The 23,375-nt window shown below is 33.4% G+C and overlaps 1 protein-coding gene across 2 annotated transcripts; it reads left to right on the top strand.

Annotated features, from left to right (window-relative positions):
- Positions 1-1,575: 1,575 nt before the first annotated feature.
- Positions 1,576-22,570, top strand: LOC130828308 (translation factor GUF1 homolog, chloroplastic). Of its 2 annotated transcripts, none has more exons than XR_009047363.1 (22): positions 1,576-1,985; positions 2,750-2,926; positions 3,710-3,796; positions 7,635-7,691; positions 8,322-8,387; positions 9,918-9,980; positions 11,390-11,434; positions 11,593-11,693; positions 13,207-13,303; positions 14,195-14,266; positions 15,815-15,969; positions 16,079-16,136; positions 16,651-16,731; positions 16,833-16,919; positions 17,507-17,578; positions 17,696-17,830; positions 17,934-18,007; positions 18,199-18,286; positions 18,836-18,913; positions 19,452-19,570; positions 21,159-21,199; positions 22,302-22,400. XR_009047363.1 is itself a non-coding variant. In XM_057694219.1 (22 exons), the coding sequence occupies exons 1-22, from the start codon at positions 1,734-1,736 to the stop codon at positions 22,395-22,397; spliced, it is 2,058 nt and encodes a 685-aa protein (XP_057550202.1). In that variant the 5' UTR covers positions 1,577-1,733; the 3' UTR covers positions 22,398-22,570. The 2 variants fall into 2 exon arrangements, 1 of the variants encoding a protein (XP_057550202.1); XM_057694219.1 differs by having other exon boundaries at positions 1,577-1,985; positions 19,495-19,570; positions 22,302-22,570.
- The last annotated feature ends 805 nt before the right edge of the window (positions 22,571-23,375 follow it).

The raw sequence follows: 23,375 nt of genomic DNA on the forward strand, positions 1-23,375 counted from the left end.
TCCATGCAACACCTTTCCACTGTTCAATTATTTGCGGGTTAGTGACTGTGTATTGGAGAAAATATAGATCAAAAGCCAATGAAAAAACTATTATGAGTAGCTTATAAAAGCAAGCTTAAAAACCACTTATCAAATAATTTTTTTTTGTTCAACCAACTAAAAAGCTAATAACCAAAAGTCAATTAAAAAATCAACATTTATCAAATTCTGATTGGACTAGTTGCCTTTTCAGATTGTTTCTAGCTTCTACTCCTATTTCTTGAAAGACCAAGACATAACAAAATTTTGATCCTTTGCAGAGGCCAAGCATCACTCCATGGCTGCTGGTACAACTAACTTGAATTGGCTATATACTTTGTTATTTGACTTGGTTATTAGTCACTATCAGTCAAATCTTCTTTATTGTGATAGCAAATCTGTCTTACACATAGCTCAATTTTGTGTTTTACGAGCATACTAACCATATCGAGTTTGATTGTCATTTTATGCGTGACACCATTATTGATGGTATTCTTGATTCTTATTATGTCTCTACTCAAGCTTATTGCTCAACGATAATTTTCATATTTATTAGATAAGTTGCGCATTTGTGACTTATATACTCCAACGAACTTAAGGGGTGTTAAGCCCATATGTTAATAGTGTATTTAGTTAACTTCCTTCAAGAGATAAATGACAATTAGGGTTGCTTTACATATCAATTGAGCAAATTCCTTTTGTATGAATATGCCAATATGGGTTAATGTTTTGCATGAGAAATGGTATATGGATAAGTTATTGATGTCAATTATTGCTGAAATGTTCATACATTAATTCATTTATTACCTTGTCAAGAGTTAAGTGAGAATAGAGCGAAAAACAAAGGTAAATCGTAATTGTAGGAAATTACAAAACTAATATTTTAGTTTTAAAAAATCACATCACTATATTTATCATAAGCTTGGATTATCAAGTAAATAAACTTTGCCCATCAAATAGAAAAACTAAAAACACAAATCTATTAATTATTAAATAGAATTTCCCTCAAATTTATACAAGATAATTTTACGTGAGACTTGCTAAAAATTGCTGACTTTTGCACTAAATGGTGATGGCACATATGATGATTTGCAATAAATTAAAATTTAATGTAAAAATTAAATTTTTTCTCAATTAGACAAAAAATATTACTTTTTATTTTTTAATACGATTACTGTTGCCCCTTCACTCCACCTATCAAAGTACTCAAATTTTTGTATGAGGTTGGCAAATAGCCTAATATTCTCCCTTACTCTACCCATTAGTCTATTTTATTTTTTATCACTATTCACTTATCACTCTTTAATTTGTTTTTTATTCTTAAACTATAAACTAAATATGGCTTCTTGTTTGATTCATCTAGATACAAAGATTATGAATATCAATTTTTTATAATTTTTAATTAAAAAGAATTAAAAATATTAAGAGTTAAAATGTTACTTCGATAAATATAAAAAACTAAATGAGACTAACGGGTTGAATTCGAATTACTTAATAGCAATATTTCTTTTAAGTTCTTCACTAATAAATCAAGAGTTGCAACTTGTAAACTCAAAGCCAATCCAACATAATGTGTGGCTCACACTTACATACCAAAAACCAAAAACCAAAAACTTCTACTCAAAACTAGGCAAATGCACAACATATACACAGAACAATGAACATATAATCCATAATCTCTACACAAAGCTTTACAAAAGCTTCACAGGTTGCCAATGGCCACTTCTACTACAACGGTCATCTCGCGCCTCACAGTTGTATTACCCACCAATTCTTCCACACGAATTCCCATCAAAACCTCTAACTTCCCTTCATCATCTAAACTAAATGGCCATTGCCCACCTCGAATTTCCTCTCTTAAAACTAATCGAAGGCTTAGACTTCTCTGTCAGGCTGCTAGTGCCCCTTCTAAAGACGCTGCCGCGCTTGAATTAGCCGCTAAAGTGGGTCAAGATCGTCTCTTAAAGGTAATGCTTTACTTTTTTTTTTTTTTGGGTTTTAATAATGTCTGGTTTCTTGAGTTTAAGGTATTTTGTGTTTCATTTTGGTGAAAGTTGCATCTGGGATTTTGTTTTGATGGGTGTATGTTAATGGGTTTGTTCAATTTTTGGGGTTGGGGTTGTTTAATTATGGCCCACAAAATGGTTGAATTTTGTAGTAATTTTGAGAGTAGACTGGAGTTGAAATTGAATGAATTAGCAACAATAACAATAACTAAGTTGTGTCAATGTTATTTAGGAATAGCAAAGTTGGATAAGTTGAAGTTAGATATGGATAGAGAAGGGGAATTCATATAGACGAACACTAGGATTGATTGATGTATTGGTTCGTGTAGCCGACCCTATATCGTTGGCATTAAGGCTTTAGGATTGTTGTATACCAAAATTGAAAGAAGTGAAGTTTTTGACTATTTTGAAATTGGACTTAAGTTGTATCAATTTAATTTAGGAATAGGAAAATAAGTAGAAGTTAGAAATAGATGGAGAAGGGGAATACACGTAGACGAACATTGGGATTGATGTATTGGTTCGTGTAGTCGACCCATTTGGTTGGCATTAAGGCTTTAGGATTTTTGTACATAAGTTGTAACTTGTAATCATATTTAGTGAAAATTGTGTTACCATTTTCCTTTTTTCATATGAGTTATCTTGAATTTGATAGTTTACATGTTTTTTTTTTCCTTCTTAGAACATATGAAATTTTTTGAGAGCTGCATTGTTTACTCTTGAAGGTCCCAGTTTCAAACATCAGAAACTTCAGCATCATTGCACATATTGATCATGGCAAATCAACTTTGGCCGACAAATTGCTAGAGATGACTGGTACCGTTCAAAAGCGTGAAATGAAGGAGCAATTTCTTGATAACATGGACTTGGAGAGAGAAAGAGGAATCACTATAAAACTGCAGGTAATTGTTTTGCTTTTCTTTTTGGTCTATAATTTTGTTGATGGGGTTGTATATATGCTTTCTCTTTTTAGTTGCACCATTTCTCGTTATAGTATTAGCTTTTCTTGAGAAATTGTGCAACTAAAAAGACGGATGTAGTATATATTTAGGTCTATATTTACAATTTAGAAATTGTGATATGTACTTGATGTTGTATTTATACTTTCTCTCGATTTATTGATGTAATACTTTCTCTCTACTTAATCGCATCATTTCTTTTAAATGTAAGAGCTTTTCGGAAGAAAAGGTGCAACTAGAAAACGTAGGTGGTATATATGTAGATCTGTACTTACTTAATTTGTACTTAATGTTAAGTGGATAACAATGGCAATATCATAATTTGATATCAAACACAATAACTGTTTAACCATAATGATTTTCAACTTTGCATCGTATACTTCCTCTAGGCTCTATGCTTTCAAGAGTAAATGTCATGTCATGCATAATTGGTTTATATGCTCTTGAAACATCCTATATATAATATTATTAAGTTTTTATGACATATGGTTGCTTCATATTCTCCTTGAAGATTGAGTTTTTTGATTGTTTACCCACGGTTTTTGTTGCCATTATTTTTTTGATATGATAATCTAGTTATTGTAACAAGGCTATGATCTTTTAATATAAATATGCAAATTTGTTGTATGTTTCCTAGTTTATTTCTTTTTGTAGCTCTTCATTGTGGCATTTAGTTTAGCTAAAATAACATTCATTAAGTCTTCTAATGTTTACCATGTTTCTCAGGCAGCACGCATGCGTTATATCCATAAAAATGAACCATATTGTCTAAATCTTATTGATACACCTGGGCATGTTGACTTCTCTTATGAGGTATGATTACTTTTCTCTAGTTACAATTGGACACTCTAGTTAATCTTGTTAATTAACTTTTTGGCCATGTTGTTTATGTCTTAATGTTGTCGTATACATGGTGACTACTCCTCATTGGTCTTTTCTAATATAGTAGAAGTAAAAGCACCTCTGTTGTTGTGTATGAACCTTTGATGTTGTCTTTCATTATTACGAAACTGCTACATAGTTTGAACTTATGCATGAAGGTTTTGGACATTTAGACCAACTATTATTATGCATGTTTAACGAATCCTTGTTGCAATTTATTGGGAATATCAAGAACAACACCAAAGCCATAATCTATATGGGGTTGGCAATATGAATCAAAACATATCAAAAAATTGCCACTAAGAAAGATAATATGAAGTATTTAATCAAGCATTTAAGCTATATTTTGTACTAATCTACAACTAAGGGCTAAGAACATCAACTTTTATGATCATCTATATATATTCTCCTCTCCACTAGAAAATTCCAATTCTTCATGTTGTTCTTCACACATGTTATCCACAACATTTTTGGCTTACTTCTTTCTCTTCTAAGTTGCTAAGTTCCAACCTTCCACTTCTAGGGAGTATTTTATGATCATTTTTGCACATGACTTAACCAACAACCGACATAAATGGTTCTCACATATTGTCTTCAATATCCGTGAATCCTAGATCTCGTCTTATGTCTTCATATAAAATTTTTCCCTTAAGGGTATGTTCACTCATCCTTTTTAACATATGCATCTCAACGACACTCATCTTCTACGATATTTTATGAAATTCCAACATTTTGACCCTTGTGGTAGTGCTCTAATGACATTGCGGTAAAATTTTTACCTTTTATCTTAGCGGGATACCTTCGCATAATATGAAGTCAAATAATCAAACGAGTGATTTGCAGGTATCTACTATTGAAGTATATACTCTTGTAGTTTTTTCTCCTTCCGTCAATTAGAATTTTTTTTATCCCATATCAATTTTGTGAGTGGAGACATGAACTGCAGTATGTACAAAGCTATGTCAATGCTTGGTATTTGAAGTTCTATTTATATAATACTTATAGTTCTCAAGTCTGTAGATATTTTTTGTGGATAACTTGAGCTGAGGTCTCTCCATTTGTTTTTTCTTTATTGAGAAGGAAACTTTAAATTGAAATCGGATTAGTGATTGGATTGGCTTCTTTTCAAATCACAAGTTGTCTTGATTCTACTATGAAATGTACATAATTTATGAATATCTCATTTTGTATTAGTCGTCACATTCAGGTTGCTGCAAGTCAATGCATATGACATCGATTGCCATACTCTGATTTGGATCCCTTGGTTGGTCTAATTCATGATGTATTGCATAGGCATGTATAGTGGCAAATCATAAGTAAGGCCTACTGGGCTGATAGCACTAGACAAAAGTGAATGACTTGGATAGAGGTACCAAACAAAATGACATGTGGGGTATGGATTTGCAAGAGCATATAGCACTAGACAAAAGTGAATGAGGGAAGAGGAATTTTAAGGATGCAAAGGAGATAAATTTTCGGATCATGCAACTGTGATGAATGGGTCAAAGGGTCCAAGGGAATTATCGGCATTTCACTATTAATTAGTCTTTGTGTTTTGTTTACTAGAATAGTTGTATTTTAGTTGTCTTTTGGGGCTTAGGCTATATATAGAGCCACCCTTGTAATAATAAATTGGCTGTTGAATAGTGAATAATAAGAATTGATTCTTTTGGGAGTCATTGGGCAGACTCGAAGTGTCCATACTATCAGTTTCGGTAACAAGTCCGGCTGATCTGTTACAAATGGTATCAGAGCGGTACGATTCCGGTGACCGGAGACTCGCCGGCGACGGCATAATATGGGAGACAGACTACTTGAAGTTGTTGAAACAATATAACCAGTTGACTATAGCATTACGCAAACAAATACGGAAAAACTTTGAAGATATGAAAGAATTGGTCAAGAAGTTTTAAGACTGCAAAGAACATGTTCCCTTATTGAAGAAAACACCATTTGTGAAGATTCAGGATTTAATGAAGAGATTGAAGGCAAACCAGATCTTAAAATTAAAGAAGAGATTAACGATAAGTGTGTGCAAATAATGGAGAAGAAAGAAAAAGTTAGAAATAGAAAGAAAAATGGAACACCTTTGGGAAAAGGGTAATAAAGAAGAAAGCAGGAACAGGAAAAGAAAATGCAAAAAAAGGAAAGAAAGTAAGAAGGAATGTGAGAAAAAATAAAACAGAGAAGATGGTGAGAAAGGGATGGAGATACACATCTAGAACAAAACGCAAGAGGAAGCAGATTCTTGATGTTCATGATTGAGGTTCTGGGGGAGGACCGGGCTGGAGGTACCGGATCCGAGAGAAGACAGAGGTGAAGAGGGCGGTTGAGGCTGTGGTTGTGCGCGAGAAAAAAATGAGCGAAGCATAGAGTAGAAAGGAGAAAACAGGAGGCGTTAGGACGACAATGGAGGAAGCTGGAAAATAGGGCTTGTTTGCCGGTGTTGGTGTGAGGAAAGTGGAGAGTATGGCTGAAATTGTTGGGGTCACCGGAACCGAAAGTCGAAGGAGACACGAAGGCGACGAGGAAACAGTTACTGTCTGGAAATCAAGGCGGCTCATCTTTAAACCAGCCGGCGATGTGGACCTAGGGTGATACACCGGCAAGAGAATGAAGGAAGGAAAGGAAGTGACCACTGGGAATGAAGGTTGGCTGGCCAGCGAGAGGATGAAGAGGGAAAGAAAGGCCAGCGACGTGAAAATTACAGTAGAGGTCGGAGAAGTTGGGCAGCTTGCTGGAAATTGGCAGCAGTTGACCGGCTGCCGGGAGAAGACGTGGGAGAGAGAGTCTGATTTCTTAAATGTTTCTGAAATTGGAGGGAAGAGGGATAAGAGGTAGGAAAGGAGAATTCAGCTAGGGTTTTCTGTTGAACATATAGATGACGTCACTGATGACGTCACTGCACTTGAAAAGAATTGGGCCTCTGCTGCTTTCCTTTTTTTTTTTGTTTGGAAAGTAACCCAAATCTTAAGCCTAAGAATGTTAAAAACTTTCAACCCATTTAAAAATACTTCCAATCCATTGCTTCTCAATCTACTCACAATTCATCTCTTTAAAATCGTCAATCTAATGTTAGAATTGCAATTAGATACAATAATGGTCAATGGCTCATATTCGAGGACAACCTCTTGGACACACAAGGCTAATTTTTATCCACATTGAGGGCAAGGTGGAACTTCAGGCGGTCGGTAATGTGATGAATGGTCAAAGGGTCCAAGGGCATTATCGACATTTCACTATTAATTAGTCTGTGTTTTGTTGATTAGAATAGTTGTATTTTAGTTGTCTTTTGGGGCTTAGGCTATATATAGAGCCACCATTGTAATAATAAATTGGCTTTTGAATAGTGAATAATAAGAATTGGTTCTTTTGGGAGTCATTGGGCAGACTCAAAGTGTCCATACTATCAGTTTCAGTAACGGGTCCGGCTGATCTGTTACAGCAACCCACAATTATTTGGTAATCTAGTATAATTTTTTGACATCATATATCTTTTTAGTATAAACTCTCAGTGTTTAGAGCATGCTCTTACAAATCTAGAATATAATGGCAAAATGGCTACTTTATTGTCCTGTCAAAATGTTCCATTTAATTTTTATGTTTTATGTTGTAACTTGTAAGTAAGTCTCATTAATAATTCTATGAACTATGAATTTCTAATTTTTTTTAGAATAGAGGTACCTCTTTCGTTTTATATATTGTCATAACTTGTAATATGAATATGATACTAATCACTTATCGGATTATGCATTTTGTTTCTCTTTAGGTTTCTCGCTCTCTTGCTGCATGTGAAGGTGCTTTACTTGTTGTTGATGCTTCACAGGTGAATGTTTTTTCACTGTTTTGGCTAATGCAGTCATGCTTTTTGTTTGATATGACCTTTGCCTCACAAGTCACAAGATATTCCAATTTTCATGAACTATTGTTATATGGTTAGAGGGTCTTGAAGTTATTGACCAATAAAGTAACTATTCCTTATGTCTTGTATGTTTTTCTTTGTATGGGATGTTTTCTAGGTTAAATTTAATATTCATTGTCAGCTAATATTTAAATCTAATATATACTGAACATCTACTTCAAAAATATTTAGACTTTGTTCTTTTTGACTCAAAAATGTAAGGAAGAAAAGTTTATTGGATAAAGGCCAAAAAGTTCATATGTAAAAACTTTTAGTTCAAATAAAAGGACAATAAGGAACTATTACACAAAAGGCCAACAAGGAGTTTGAACGTGGGGAGTGGAGAGATGAACTTCCAAGCGCTAGCTTGAGTACCTATATCAATAAATTTTGGCATCAAATTCTTACCTTTTATTCTTTTTTTTTTTTTTTTTTTACTTTGAGTCTCTTTTTTATCACTATTTCTTAAATGTGGTTTCTTGCACATCTTATTACTTAATTAATACTTTTGTTCATGAATTCATTATGCCTAATGTCTACGCTTTACTTTTGAAGGGAGTGGAAGCTCAAACATTAGCCAATGTTTATTTGGCACTGGAGAACAACTTAGAAGTGATCCCTGTAAGTATTCTCCTTTTCAGCTCCTTACAAACCAAATTTTCTCTTTCCATGGCCTCATTTAAAACTTATTTTTCATTTAAATTGTTCATATTTTTTTTTCTAAATTGCACTTTATTGGTAATTGGACCATCCTAATACAATGTCAAAACATGAATCCCGACTTACGGGTTTAGCTACATGAACCAAAACAATTCAATGTGTTAGATTGTCACAAAGATTATGGGGTGTTTTGTAAATGGAATTTTAGTTTGCTTTTTGATTGGCTTTTGACTTGTTGGTTGGTCAAAAAGTCAAAAAGGTGTTTGGTAAATGGCTTTTCAAACAACTTTCAAAATAAAAAAACTAGTTTGCTTAGCTTTTTTTTGACTTTTGGCTTGTTGGTCCAAGTTTTCTCCAGCCAACAACCATTACCTAATTTTTCCAAACATCTTCCTAAACGAGTGACTTATCCAACTAGCTTAAAACACAACAAAATCAGTGGACACTTTCAGCTAGTCAAACCAACCAACTAAAAAGCAAGCAAGCAACTACTATTTACTAAATACCCCCTATACTTTATTGGGCTTAATTCGATACTTATCTATAAGAAATAAAATCATGATCATCCATGTATAATCTCCTTTTCTATTCATTCTTATCTATTGTCATATGCTAATGCAAATCTCATTTATTCTTGTCATCAAACAAGTTCCATTATCTATGCCATTTTCCCCCACCTTTCCCACTTTTAAGCTCCTCGAATTTCCAACCTATTATTTTCTAATTGTTGTGTTTTTCGGTCTCCTATATACATGTGACATGACTAACCAATGTAACTAATTCTCTCATTTTGTCTTTACGCACCAAGACTCTTTCACACATTTTCATTTTGAATGCTATCCTTTAGGGTATGACAACTTGTTCACCTTAACTTAAGCATCTCACTTACCCTCATCTTTATGAAATGATCTCTTCTCAAAGCGTAGCATTTTAAACCTATATAGTAGTAATGTCAGTTTATTGTAATTTACTCTTTAACCTCACTTGATCGCAGTCGTATAACATTTGGTTGCATAATATCTTGTGGCAACTCTCCATTTGAGCCACTCACACTAAATCCTATTCTTTACATAATAATCAATATTTTTTGTGAAATGTTGTTCCAATTACTTGAAATGGTCACTTGGACTGAGCTCCCTCAAATCCAACTTTAGAACACTTTTGCCATGATTGTTTGAGCCAATATGGCGTTGTCTTACTTTGACTATAGCATAAACCACTTCTCTAACTTAGCGTTGACCCTATCTTTTTCGTCCACTACTATGTCATCAACAAGCAACATGCACTAGAGAATCTTAGTCTTGTTATCTCATCCAAGCTCGCTGAAAACACAAAAAGAGCTCAATGGAGAATGATATATATTAATCGTGATTAGAACTTTCATTTTTTCTTACTTGTTGAAGTTGCAATTATCTATTGGTGTCCATTATGAACTTTTGTTCCTTGTGGTTACATAGATGTTATTAATTGGATGTGAATTGAGTGTTACAGGTTCTCAACAAAATAGATTTGCCTGGTGCTGATCCTGATCGTGTTGCAAAGGAGATTGAGGAGGTTAGTTTACAGAGATAGTTATTTCATTTAGCTTAGCATGCTTGTTGCAACAAATTGGATGATTTTTCCCACATTAACATAAAAAATCTGTAATTGTAGATGTGTTGCTCATGTAGAGTTAGAGTTTAGATGCTCTCATTGTCTCACTGCTTCTCTTTCTTCTTTTTTTTTTTTTTTTTTTTTTTTTTTTTTTTTTTTTTTTTCCTATTAGTGCTTTGTGCTTACTTCTCATTTATCTTGCTGCTAAGAATTGCTACCTCCATTCCTTTTTTTGTTGTTGTTTCTATTTTTATCGGTTCGTTTTTGTTTGTCCACAATAATAACAATGCCAATCTCAAAATGTTTATCCCTATTGGAATATTTCTTTATATAGCATACTCTTATCTCTGTAATGCTCCCACTATTCTATTTATCCCAACCTATATAGTCTCTCATTACTCAATTACTATATGAAAATTACATCACCCATACATCTTCTTCCTTGATTTGTATGGCTAGTGGAACATAAAAGGGATGGAGAGAGTAGATGTGTAGAACTAGAACTTACCCTCATGTGTTGTATTCTAGAAATTCCTATAGATTAGAGTAGCACCCAACTTCTATTAACATGAAGTTACTTGCTGTTTATGGCTGCTTTAGGTAACTCGGAGAGACTTGTTTGATTTTATTTTGGAAAAATTTGGTCTATCTTGAATTTACCCTCTCTCCCAATTTGCTTTTTTAACTATTCAATGCCTTATTAGTTAGTGGGTAGGGAGAGATAAAGAGAAAAATGTGATCTCTCTTTCCATTTTGGGCTATGGAGCAACTCATAAGAACAACCTAAAATAGTATTTGAGGCAACTCAAGTATATTCAGTGTTAGAAACTTGGAATCTCCTAATACGGTATGTTTCTCGATGTGGATTTCATTGACAAATCTGTATTTGGGTCTTATCCTCAGTTTGAAATTCAGAATTTGGATCGGGCTTAGGTCCAATTTCTGGGACTTCATACTCTGGGCTCAAAAACAGAGAATAAGAAATCCACTCTTAAAAGACCGGTAATTTGCGTGTTATATTTACACCCGTCTCTAATGTCATCTACCAAGCACCAACTAAATGTCAACCGCATTTCCTTCGAGTTTCTGCCTGAAAATAACCAACGCTTTTGTCATCTCATTTTTCTCTAAATCTTTCTCATATCTGCCAGGCTATTTGTTTTTTGGGACAGAGTGGGTTGTATCTTCATCACCGCTGCTAAATGGTAATTTGGGCATCAGTTCTAGTATATTGATACACCGATTTTTGTGGAAGGGGTTAAATCTGTAACTTTTGAGCAAGCTATTCTAGTCTTTTTACGTGTTATCAAACATTTGGCTTGCCTAGGTTAATTGTATACTTGTACCTTAGTCACTTTTTTCCTTTGTAGGTAATCGGACTGGATTGTAGCAATGCAATTCTCTGTTCTGCAAAGGTCAGTGAAATATATATTTGTTGTATTTATATATCTCAAGATGTAATTATTTGGAAATAATATTCAAGCAGTTTTGTTAATTTGTGGTCCTAACGTTCAATATAAAACATTTAATGTGCAATCGTTCTCTTTTTATCGGTTCACCGTCTCATTTTTAGGAGGGCATTGGCATAATTGAAATTCTTGATGCTATTGTTGAAAAGATTCCTCCACCTAGTGATACTTCTTCAAAGGCCTTAAGGGCTCTAATATTTGATAGGTAATCATGCTCTACTTGTTTTTAGCTTGTACTTCTATTCTTAATGTGAGCTTATGAATAGGCAGTATCTTGCATGTAGTTAAGATTTTGACCTTTTTAGTACTTATGTTTCAAAGAAACTTATACTTCCTCTCTTTCTAATCACATGTCCCATTTGATTTTTCATACTTACCAGCGTACTATTTCAACCGCAAATATTTGTAATTGTACTTGGTTAAAAATTATAAAAAGTTGATATTAATAGAGTTTACATTGAGACGAATCAAACAAGATTCTACTTGACTATGTTTTAACTCATACATTAGCTTGACTATGTTTTAACTTATAGATTGAGAATAAAATTTAAGCTAAGAGTGACGGGTGAATAGTGCCAAAAACCGAATGGGATATTCGATTTGAATAAAATAGTGAGCGTTACACCTTGTAATTCCGCAAAATGACTAAGGAGGTCTAATAAATGTGAACACTATCAACTTCAAATACCTGACCTGCATAGTGAAGGTGTAATAAGCCATTATTAGGCTGGTTTAAGGTACTTTTCATGGTTTTGATCGATACTCCCTTTGTCCTGTTGAGTTTGCTACAGTACAACTAAAAAACTCTCACTTTGATTTGTATAATGTAGTTTCAAAGGGACAAAAGGAATATTTGGCATATGACGACGACCTCATCCCATTACTGTAACTGATACTGCAATTGCGATTGAGATTGTATTTTTGGACTACTCTAAAGAAAATATCCTCAAGGAAGACAATATCCTTAAGGACGACTATTGAAAGAAGCATTGTGTTTCCATACAATACATCTGTTAATTCTAGAGACCTCAAACTTCATTATGAGTTATGACTTATTGGTCAGCTTTCGTATGGTCCCATAGTCTGGCATGAAAAATTCCATTCATGCTAATATTAGAACTCGCTATGATTGTCCAAAGCTCGTGGTCAAAGATATTTATTTTGTTACTTTGGTAAATATAATTAGAATTATTGCTTTTCGGCTTTTGCTGTTTTGACCACATTTATTGTGTCAAATCATACATACGCAATGTGGAACTATCACCTCCAAGTATCAGATATGGATACTTGAGCTGCGATGAAAAGTATGATAAACTTCCTCTAGTTGAAGGATGGCAAAATGGGTAGGCCTTACCCATATCCACCACCTACTCACTACCCATGGCGGATGAAATTTTCACACCCACAGTTCCCCACCTGGGCAGACATTAACACTCATCCCCACCCACTATGGTCAACTGGGTATACCTATCGTATACCAGCCGCACATGTACTCTATGTCCATGTTATATGTGCTCCATACAATTGCAATTCCTTTCAAATTTAATTTCATGCCTATTGCCTAATTTTAATTTAAATCATGCAATGTAATAAGATAAAGTTAAATCTTTCTTGCAAATAATTTGGCTCTCTAAATGTCTCAAAACTATTCACTTAGTTTGTTTATCAATTTGCTTGATTTATTGTGGTAAATTAATTACTGTTTAAGTGTTTTGCAGCTACTACGATCCATATAGGGGAGTGATTGCATATTTCCGTGTAATTGATGGGACATTAAAGAAGGGTGATCGAATTCATTTCATGGCTAGTGGAAAGGTGAGTACTTTTTGTTATGTGTTTTATTTATGTAAAGGTGTCATGTTATAAGTAAGGGAAGTCGCGAAGGAGATTTGCATTCACAAAGGGGCCTTAAACAACAAAAAGAAGGGAAACCTTACAAGCTTACAAACCTCCATAGTTTTTGTTTTCTCCTGAACCACGTTGACTTGTTTCAAAATTCATACACTATCGCTTCCTATCTTTAAAAAGCTACTTCTCTTTGTCCTTGGTGGATTTAGACATCTTATCTTTATAAGTATTACTATACAAAGCTATTTCTTCTGGTGCCTACATGGAAACACAAATAATGATTGCTATTTCAAAAGTGTGATATTGATGAAAGTTTTGTCAGACATTTGATTCCAATTTCATAATTAAAAGCTGAATAATTTCCTAATTGTTTCTTCCTGGTTTTAGCTGGATAAGTTAATGATATACTATTATTGTAACCCCTTGTTCTTTTATGTTTTTCTACCGTTTTATAGTGGGTTGTTTCAAAAATATTGTCCGATTTAGAATACTTTTTATATTCGAAAATATTTTGGACAATTTTATCTTCATTAAGTTGGGAAAATAACCCATTTGCCCTCTTGGGATTCTATTTTCTTGTGCATTATGGTTACATATTCAATGTAATTATTGAGTTTTTAAAAAATAAAATTTCATTTTTTTACCTTTTAACAATACTATGTGTATCACATTACATATTTTTCTACATAATAATACCCCAATTACTCTAAATATTCAGTTTTTATTAATATGTGTGTTTATCCCATATATGACAAATATAAAAAAAAAGGGAGGGAGTAGACTCTAATTATGGTTATTGCGCTGTCTGCTTTGGATACCCATTTGTAAAAGCTGATGCAGGGGTAATCTAACTGTCAGGATTACTTTGCTGATGAAATTGGAGTTCTTTCTCCTAATCAGCTGCAAGTCGATGAATTATATGCTGGTGAGGTAAGATACTACAGCTGAATCCTTTTGTGTTTAAAGCTTAGGTCTCGTACATTTGAACTATGTTTTGCTTTTTTTTTTTTTTTTTTTTTTTAAAAACTTAGTTTTCAATTTTAGCTTTGTTACAGTGCTACTTGTATATCTCTTAATACTCTAATTCCTACTTAATTCCTTTTCTAGTTATCTTTAATGTATATTTGATCTTCTAACAAAATCATTCTTGCCCATTGGGGCCCATATTAAATTCAAATGAATAGCGTTCAAGGGCCAAGGCCCACTGACAACATTAAGGGGCCATTGGAGGTTAGGCAGAAGGCAATTGGCAAAGACGTATGCCTAGGTGAAGCAAAGTCAACATTTTTTGTATTAGGAAATATGATTGGTTTTTAAATATTTTACGCACATTATAAAATATTTTTTACGTAGACAAAGTGCCTAAAACTATATTACTTTCTTTTAGGAAAAAAAATGATATTATTGATCCCAAAACTTGAAGTTCTACTCATATAGAACCCATGTATTGATCATTTCAGAATTCAGATTAATCCAAATATCCAATGTGTTGAGCATATCTCCATACTATGGTCATTTTGCAATCTGCTGCACCCGATAACCTTGCAAAATGCTACTTGGCAAATGCTTGTTTGAACTTAAATATTTTCTCTTAAAGAATAATAAAACCCCACCTTCTCTACACTTCATTGTCTCCCTCCAAGCTCCCTGAGTAAAACATATTCTCTGTCTTCTACTCATTGCAAAATGGCAAAGCGTCAATGTCACGTTTGTCATATTTGTCCGATCTTTATCGTCATACGACCACCATTGTTTTATCGGTAGCTACTACTTTTTCTGTAAATGTGGCCCAATCCAAAGCGTGACTAATGTTTTTGTCAACCTCTAAACTTGAAGTTTCATACTAAATTTCTTTCAACAATTTTCAGATTTGGAGGGCAAAATGTTGAAAATAAATTAATTGAAAATTGTAAAGATATTTCAGTTAGAAACATTTTAGCCACCTGATAAGTTGCTCTAGTGAAAAGGCTGCTGAAAGTGGCTTTTGACTTGTTGGCCCACCTTTTGTTTTATAAATTATCCATAACTTTATTTTACTAAACATGCTTTTGAATAGCTAACGCCAAACTGTGAACTTATGAAGTTACTACAAACAACCAATACTAACGCTCATGGCCAAGTTCAAACAAGCCAAGTAAACTAGCCAACATAGGATTGTCAAATACCTTTGTAATACCCATGGTCAAATAATTGTCAATACATTTTTCGAGAGACCATTTTTTATATTTTTTTAATGGGCTTGATGAATGTAATGGCCTAGACAAGGAAAATGGAAGTTTAAAGTTTAATTAGTAGCTGAATAAATCTAATGGTGTTCAGCAGAAATTCTCAGTATCAGCATTTGTTCTTGTTATAGCTTTATCGATGATGTTGTCGTGTATTTTCACTTATGAGTTTTTTGAATAGTCATTGATGTTGTTTTATATGCTAAACTTTCTCTTCTAAAGTTATTGAATATTATGCTTGCTTGAATTTCAGGTCGGTTATCTCTCAGCCTCAATAAGATCAGTTGCTGATGCTAGAGTTGGGGACACCATTACGCATCACGGAAAGAAGGCAGAGGAACCACTTCCAGGATATCAAGAGGCAACTCCTATGGTCTTCTGTGGTTTATTTCCAGTTGATGCAGATCAGTAATAACCAATACCCGTTTTTTTTGCATCAGATACTGATCTTCTATTTCGGTTGCTAGAAATCAGTTGTACGTGGCTTCCTGCTGATTGGATGATTTTCATTTTGCAGGTTTCCTGAATTACGTGATGCCTTGGAAAAGTTGCAGCTTAATGACGCTGCCCTAAAGGTTAATAATCATAAATTTTAGAGCTAGTGTACCATTTTTAGCCGAGTTTGAAACTTGGGCATGTGCTTGTGTCGGATATGAGTCTCTGAATCTGAGTAACCTATGCTTTTCCGGTTATTTCCCACCTTGTACCTATGACAAAGAACTAATAAAAACTAATCGTAATTTTTTAGAACTAGTGTATTTTATTTCTTTAAGCCAATGTTTAGGTTCCCATTTCCCATCATGCTAAAGCTACCTACCAATACTTTTTTGCATTTAAATCTGTTTTAATGTTCTTACTGCTCTACTTCTTTCTGCTCAGCTGATTTTTTATTCCCATTCCCTTGTTTGCACTAGAGCTATCTATCAAGCTTTTGCATGTAGACATGTTTCAACATTTTTTATTGTTGGAGATGAATTTGTTTCAACAGTTTTGCTGTTTCATTGCACTTTGTTGGACTTTGTGGGGGATAGGATATGCTATTAAAATGGAGCCCATTGACGATTTCAAATTTGTTTTACCTTTCCACAGTTTGAACCAGAGACTTCATCAGCAATGGGTTTTGGGTTTAGATGTGGATTTTTGGGTCTGCTCCACATGGAAATTATTCAGGTAATCAAATGTTCTATATTTATCATTGCGTGGTGGCTCTGTCATGTTTTGGAATAATATCTAGCTGTGTAAATGGGGAATGATCTGTAGCTGTCATGCAGGAAAGACTAGAACGAGAGTACAATTTGTCTCTAATAACTACTGCCCCAAGTGTTGTATATCGAGTAAATTGCTCAGATGGTGAAATGGTAATTGCACTTTGAACCTCATTTTTTGATTGGATATATGAAGTATGTCGTATAGCATTGTGTTTCAAAACGTTTGTTAAATTTCTAGTCTGCTGCTATTCCTATTGTCATGCAATTCAGTGTATTGGTTGTATCTTTATCTTCTCTTTTGACATTCTTTTCTTTAACGCGTTTGAATGACATTTGACGAAGTAAAACATGGGGAGGGAAATGTGGGAGAAGGTAGGGACGAGTGATGAGTTTCCTTCCCAATTTCTTCTTTGTTGGAAAGATTAGTTTCCTACAAAATATAAAGGATTTCTTCTCTCCAAGTCCACCCCTTCTAATTTCTTCCCCTCCTTTTGTGCTATCCTAAATCCGAAAATTTCATCCCTCTATATCCCTTCCCTCCTTTCCCTTCACTTATCCCATTGGAAAAAGCTGTAAGGGGTGGGCTGGAGATTTGGTTATGGTTTAGGGTTTCTTTTTAATGTGTTCATGAAGGGTGAAGTAGAGTTAGAATTTTTGGTTTGTCAATGGTTATGTATTCCAAAAAGCTCTCTTAGCCTTGTTAAAATTGATGACTGATCTCATAATGGTTATTTCAGGTTGAATGCTCAAATCCTTCTTTACTTCCGGAACCTGGAAAAAGGAAGTCCATTGAAGAGCCATATGTCAAGGTTCTTTTCTTGTTCCTTGAACAATCTGCAATCTGTTTATTTTATTCTTAAGATTAAGTTGAAGTTACATTAGGTGTTTGTAAAGACATAAGTTCCGTTGGTATATTGTTTATGCAGATTGAATTGCTTACGCCGAAGGACTATATTGGTTCATTGATGGAGTTGGCTCAAGATAGAAGGGCCGTGTTTAAAGAAATGAAATTCATCACTGAAAATAGAGCATCATTAAGCTACGAAATGCCATTGGCAGAGGTGGCGTTTTCAAATTCTGTTGCTCATTTCCTCAAAACTTGTGTTGGTTTCATTTGTCATTTTTATTCCTGGAATTAATATCATAAAAATTTCATTGTCACAGATGGTGGGTGACTTTTTTGATCAGCTCAAGTCCAGGAGTAAGGGCTATGGAAGCATGGAGTACACCTTCTTCGAGTAATGACGTTTATTTCCTATGAAACTTATATTTTGGCCGGGCTGGGTTTGATAAATCCTTCTGATCTTTCACGCTTCAGTGTCAGATCTTATGGGAGTTTCCCTTTGTATACACAGTTTTGCTTAATTGAATATGACAATATCAAAGAGCAATAAGAGTGCTCATAGTTTATGTCCATGTGAATTGCCAGGTATCGAGAAAGTGACTTAGTCAAGCTTGATATTCAAATAAATGGCGATCGTGTGGATCCATTGTCTACTATTGTCCACAAGGATAAGGTAACAAGTTTTATAAATTTTAACTTCATTATCTTCTCTTAGGCTACTAAAACTGTTAAAAATAACATTACCTCTTTTGCTGAAATTAGTTGATTTTTTTTGTCTCTTTAACTTATCCTACTTGGTTTTCCCTCTATCTCTCTCTGTCTCAAAATGCTAGATAATTTAAGAATGATGTTTTCCAGCAGGCATAAATCATACTCCCTCTGTCCCATTTGATTTGCACCTTTTTTATGGAGGTGTAAATATTAATTTGTAGTTGGTGAATATGACAAATAACAGGTGGGTAAAGATCTGAGTAGATGAGATTAAAAGAGAGAGAATGTGAGGATGAGATTAAAAGAGATTGGTGGAGACCATTACCAAAAGAAGAAAGGGTGCTACGTAAGTGAGACAACCTAACTTGAAATTGAGTGCATATTAAATGGGACAAAGGGAGTATTGTTTAAAGTGCACTCTGTGTTTTTATCCTTCATGAAAATCCAGCCACGTGATTTGTTATCTGTTTCTGAATTATATTACTGATTTGTGTTTTGATTTTTTCATCAGGCATATGGTGTGGGGCGGGCCTTAACACAAAAGCTGAAGGAGCTTATACCAAGGCAGATGTTTAAAGTGCCTATTCAGGTAAATTCCTCATTTTAGTGTTGGAGGATTTCCTGATGTGCTGGATTCTGCAAAAGCTGAGCTCCTCATTACTAAAGATGTAAAACATGTTCAGATGATAAGCAAAATGTAAATCTGATAGATAGTGTATAACATTTCATTACTCCAATGCCATTAAGTGACTCCCGTGTAGGCGGATTTGGGAGAGTAGAATGTATTTGTCCTTATTCTTGTAAACACAGAGATTGTTTCCAAGTGACCCTTTATAGAAAGCATCATTGACAAGTCTACAACACCAAATTAAGAAGTGCACACGATTTAACGAGTCATTTACTGTAGTCTAATATAATCAGATTCCAACAGCTCCAACGAGAATGGACGCAGTAAAGCTATTATTGTAATCATGTTAATAACAAACTTTCCTTTTATCTTCGAGATTGGATTTATTTAATACATTACCAAGATAACTGCCTTTAAGTTGTGCCATATGATTGTGGCTTCAAGTCTGGTTTTTTCTTGATATGATCTTTGTGGTAAATAGTGGCATGGACTTATGCAGGAGCTGCTATTGTTATTTAATTGTTTGTGCGACCATTCGACAGGCATGCATCGGCTCAAAAGTTATCGCAAGTGAAGCAATTTCTGCTATCAGGAAGGATGTTCTAGCAAAGTGTTATGGTGAGTTCGAAACTTGTATTACAACTACCTTTAATTTCTATCCCAGGATAGATTTTCTCATTTTTTTTGTCAAATTATATTAAACTAGTATAGTAACTCGTGCAATGCACGAAATTGTTAGTATAAAAGTATATATCAATATAAATTTTAAATCAATTACATGTTATTATATATATTTTAATCTAATAAAAAGACTGTAAAATTCCACATGGCATTCTCATAGTGAATTGCCATATAGAATAATTCTTACCAAAATTAACACTAACTAATTCCTTAATATATGAGTAGTATATCACAATAAAATATGTTCTTTTAAATTTTTAAGAATATCATGTTTTTGAATTTAAAACTACATAAGATTTCCATTTAAAGTTTCTTAGAATATATATTTGCTTTTTTATGTTGAAGTATTTGCTTATTAATAAAGTTTATTCATTAAATTTTCATTAGTAAAATATTTCATTCGGAAACAAAATATATATTTACATGATAATCAAAAAATATTTTGAGGATGATAAAGAATTATTATCAGATTGTTGGAAGATTTCCCATATTTGTCTTAGCAAGTGTGAGAACTTTAATTAATACTTATATTAACAATCTAATTTTTTCATTTAAAGCACTTTATATTCTAAAATTCTTTATCTGTTTTATAAGAAATATTATAATTTTATAATAATAACATGTAATTGATAATAAATTGCCATGTAATAAATTTTATTCTTATCAAATTAATATCGTCATGTGTTATTTTTTAGTTCTTTTATTAGTATTTATGATTTTTATTTAGATGTAAAGAATTAATGTAATAATATTTATTTACCTAATTTAACTTTAAATTTATTTAGGAAAATAAATTTGCCACGCAATAAATTATAATCATATCAAATTGATATCACCATGTGTTATTTTCAGTTCTTTTATTAGTATTTATGATTATGATACGTGCCATACATAGAGCCTGCAGCCCGCTTGTCTTGTGTAGAAATTTGATTTACATCCTCTAGGCGTCCTCCTCTAAATAAATGGTGTGTATGAATTGAGATGGATAATTAGACGGGCAGATGACCAAGTATATTTATTTAATTAATGTGAGCTTATAAGGTATTTATCAAATTAAACATTGATAGTATTAACATGTATGATAATGTTAGTTTAGGAAAGCATGTTGAAGTTTGTATTAGTCGTGGAAAAATACTCTCCTCTATTCTCTATTAATTTGAGCTTTTCAAGATCAAATTTTGGCTGTTGATTCTCTCATTTTTGTAGATCAAAGTTTTTTGGAAGTGATATTGTAAAATAATGCTATAATACTTCTATATGCCGAGATGCTTTTGTATTTCTATTGATTTTGCTCAAGATAAGTTGAAAGTAAAAGTATATTCTCGAAGGTCACAGTTCATTTGGAAGAGAGTGCCTGAATTTAGTTTTTATATTTCGGGTAATGAAGGCTCGAGGCTCTAGCTTGAACTTGGCTGCTAACAATTTGACAACCCTTTATTCTTCATGATGTGTTGACACCTATTGAACATATTTTTTTGATTTTGGCTGACAAAACCATGCATTATTCTTGTTATTTGCTGAACAGGTGGGGACATATCCAGGAAAAAGAAATTGCTTAAAAAACAGGTATCTCATCTAATCTCCCCCTCCCTGAAATTTAAATTCGTTTTACAATTCTTGTCTGAAGCCTAAAATGGCTTGTGTATCTATTTCTTGTTTCATATATCTGTCATTTGAAATGCAAATGTGTTACCACTTACCCGTCAAGCTTCTGAAAGGCTTGTTCATTTACGTTTGTGCATGACCTCATCTGTGTTAGAATGGAGGACGAGGGACCAACAATGTAATTAGGCAGTTTTTGTTACTATTGCATGTATTACCTATTATTGCCTTGCTTGTGCTACACTCGTTCCTTGCAAATGATATCTTTGAACCAAGTGGTGTCAGGCGTGTAGCCGTGTAAGGATTATGGGACTACACCAAAACTGACATAATAATAGGATGAGAAATTGAGAAAGGAGAAGATGAAAATAATATGGCTGACATAGTCACATGATCTGAAAGACTTGTTTTCTCCCAACAAGTTTAACAAGCCCAACAAGGAATGGGGGTTTACGGGTGCAGACTGGTCTTTCGTAAAGGGTTTATTGAATGTTTTTCAGAACATGTAGGGCGTGTTTTTTGTGCTTCGTAAAATGCGACTTAGTCTTTATGATTGTGATTGAAATCATGTTCTTTGAAATAAGAAAGGGACAAAATTCTATTTACGCATCGAGGACAGAGTTGTTTCTGGATACAAAGGTTCTCTCAATAATTATTGTGTGGGTTGAAGGCCAATTTCCTCTCTTTTTACTGTCTGATTCGAATTTGATGCTCTACTCAATCATCACTGTTCTTAAGGAGGTTATATGACTTAACACCAAATTGACGCATGACTTTTAAGTCTTTAATATTATGTGTAGTCTTACATAAGCCAAAGTAAACTGAAACAATGTATAACTGACGTATCTTTCTCACTATGGCGTATAATCTCTCTTCGCGAGAAAAGTGAGAATCGATATATGTATGTAAAATAATACAGAAATTTCAGTTTTTAAACACCTCAATACATATAAGTTGGTGATGACGTTGTCGCTGTGTACATTTGGCGTGACTCGGTTGTCGGTTGCAATATATGCGTCTTCGGAAATTGTTGTTTACTTACGATGATTATGGTTATATTGATCAGGCTGAAGGTAAAAAGAGAATGAAGGCAATTGGTAAAGTGGATGTACCACAAGAAGCATTCATGGCCGTGTTGAAGCTTGAAAAGGAGGTAGTATGAACCAGATTGTATAGAATTTTTGATTTTGAAATCCATTTTCTTTTTGTAGATTTAATTGTTTGTACTATAAAACATGTAATTCTAGTTAGGTTTTTGTCAAGCTTAATATAATTCCCTTCCTTGTAATCAAATAACAAAACCAAGTTTACTCAAGAAAAAAGCTTCAACTTCTATTTTTTATGTTTCTGTAATGATACGGATTAAAGTTGCTTTCTTTAAGGATTTTTGGTTTCACCTTTGTGATGTGTTTGATTTTCACCATTTATTGGAAGGATTATTTCTCTCCTCTCTTTTACTTGTAGAAAAAGCTCTTTTTGGGTTGCTTTTTTGGGTATTCTGTTTTCATGTTTCACACTTTTTATACATTGCTTTAGTTTGTGGCACTAACAACACCTTAAATTATTGACATTAAATTGTAAAATAATAACAAATATATAATTAATTTTGTTAGACAAGATAAATGAAAATGTTTCTTTTAGGTGGTAGTATAAAATTATAAAGAAAAACTATGATTGAGGATGACAGTTTCATTATCACAGAATAACATTATTTTATTAAAATTAACACCAAATCTCATTTTCATTATCACCATTTATTACCACTAACTAAATGGGGCATGAATGATTAGCAACTTCTTTTACAACTGTGTAGTATAAGCAATTTAAAAAAGCTTAAAGTAAATGATAGGGATTTTCTCAGTTTTTTATATTTATTTACATTTTGAGCTCTCTAATTAAACTTAAATTCATATTTTAAAATTTGTTAGGAATTTCCTTATACGTACAAGTAGGAGAGTTATGGAGCAAATTGTCGCAAAATCGACTGCTTTTCAAACTTATAATAACCTAATTTTGGAGAAATTAATAGTATAAATTGAGTTTTGGGGACAAAAAAATCAAATTGCCAAGACTTAATAAAACAAACATTAAGTACTAAAATAATATTACAAAAATTAAAGGGGAGATAAATAAATGAATT

This window comes from Amaranthus tricolor, chromosome 12, assembly GCF_026212465.1.
Source record: "Amaranthus tricolor cultivar Red isolate AtriRed21 chromosome 12, ASM2621246v1, whole genome shotgun sequence".
In the NCBI taxonomy this organism is placed as follows: Eukaryota; Viridiplantae; Streptophyta; class Magnoliopsida; order Caryophyllales; family Amaranthaceae; genus Amaranthus; species Amaranthus tricolor.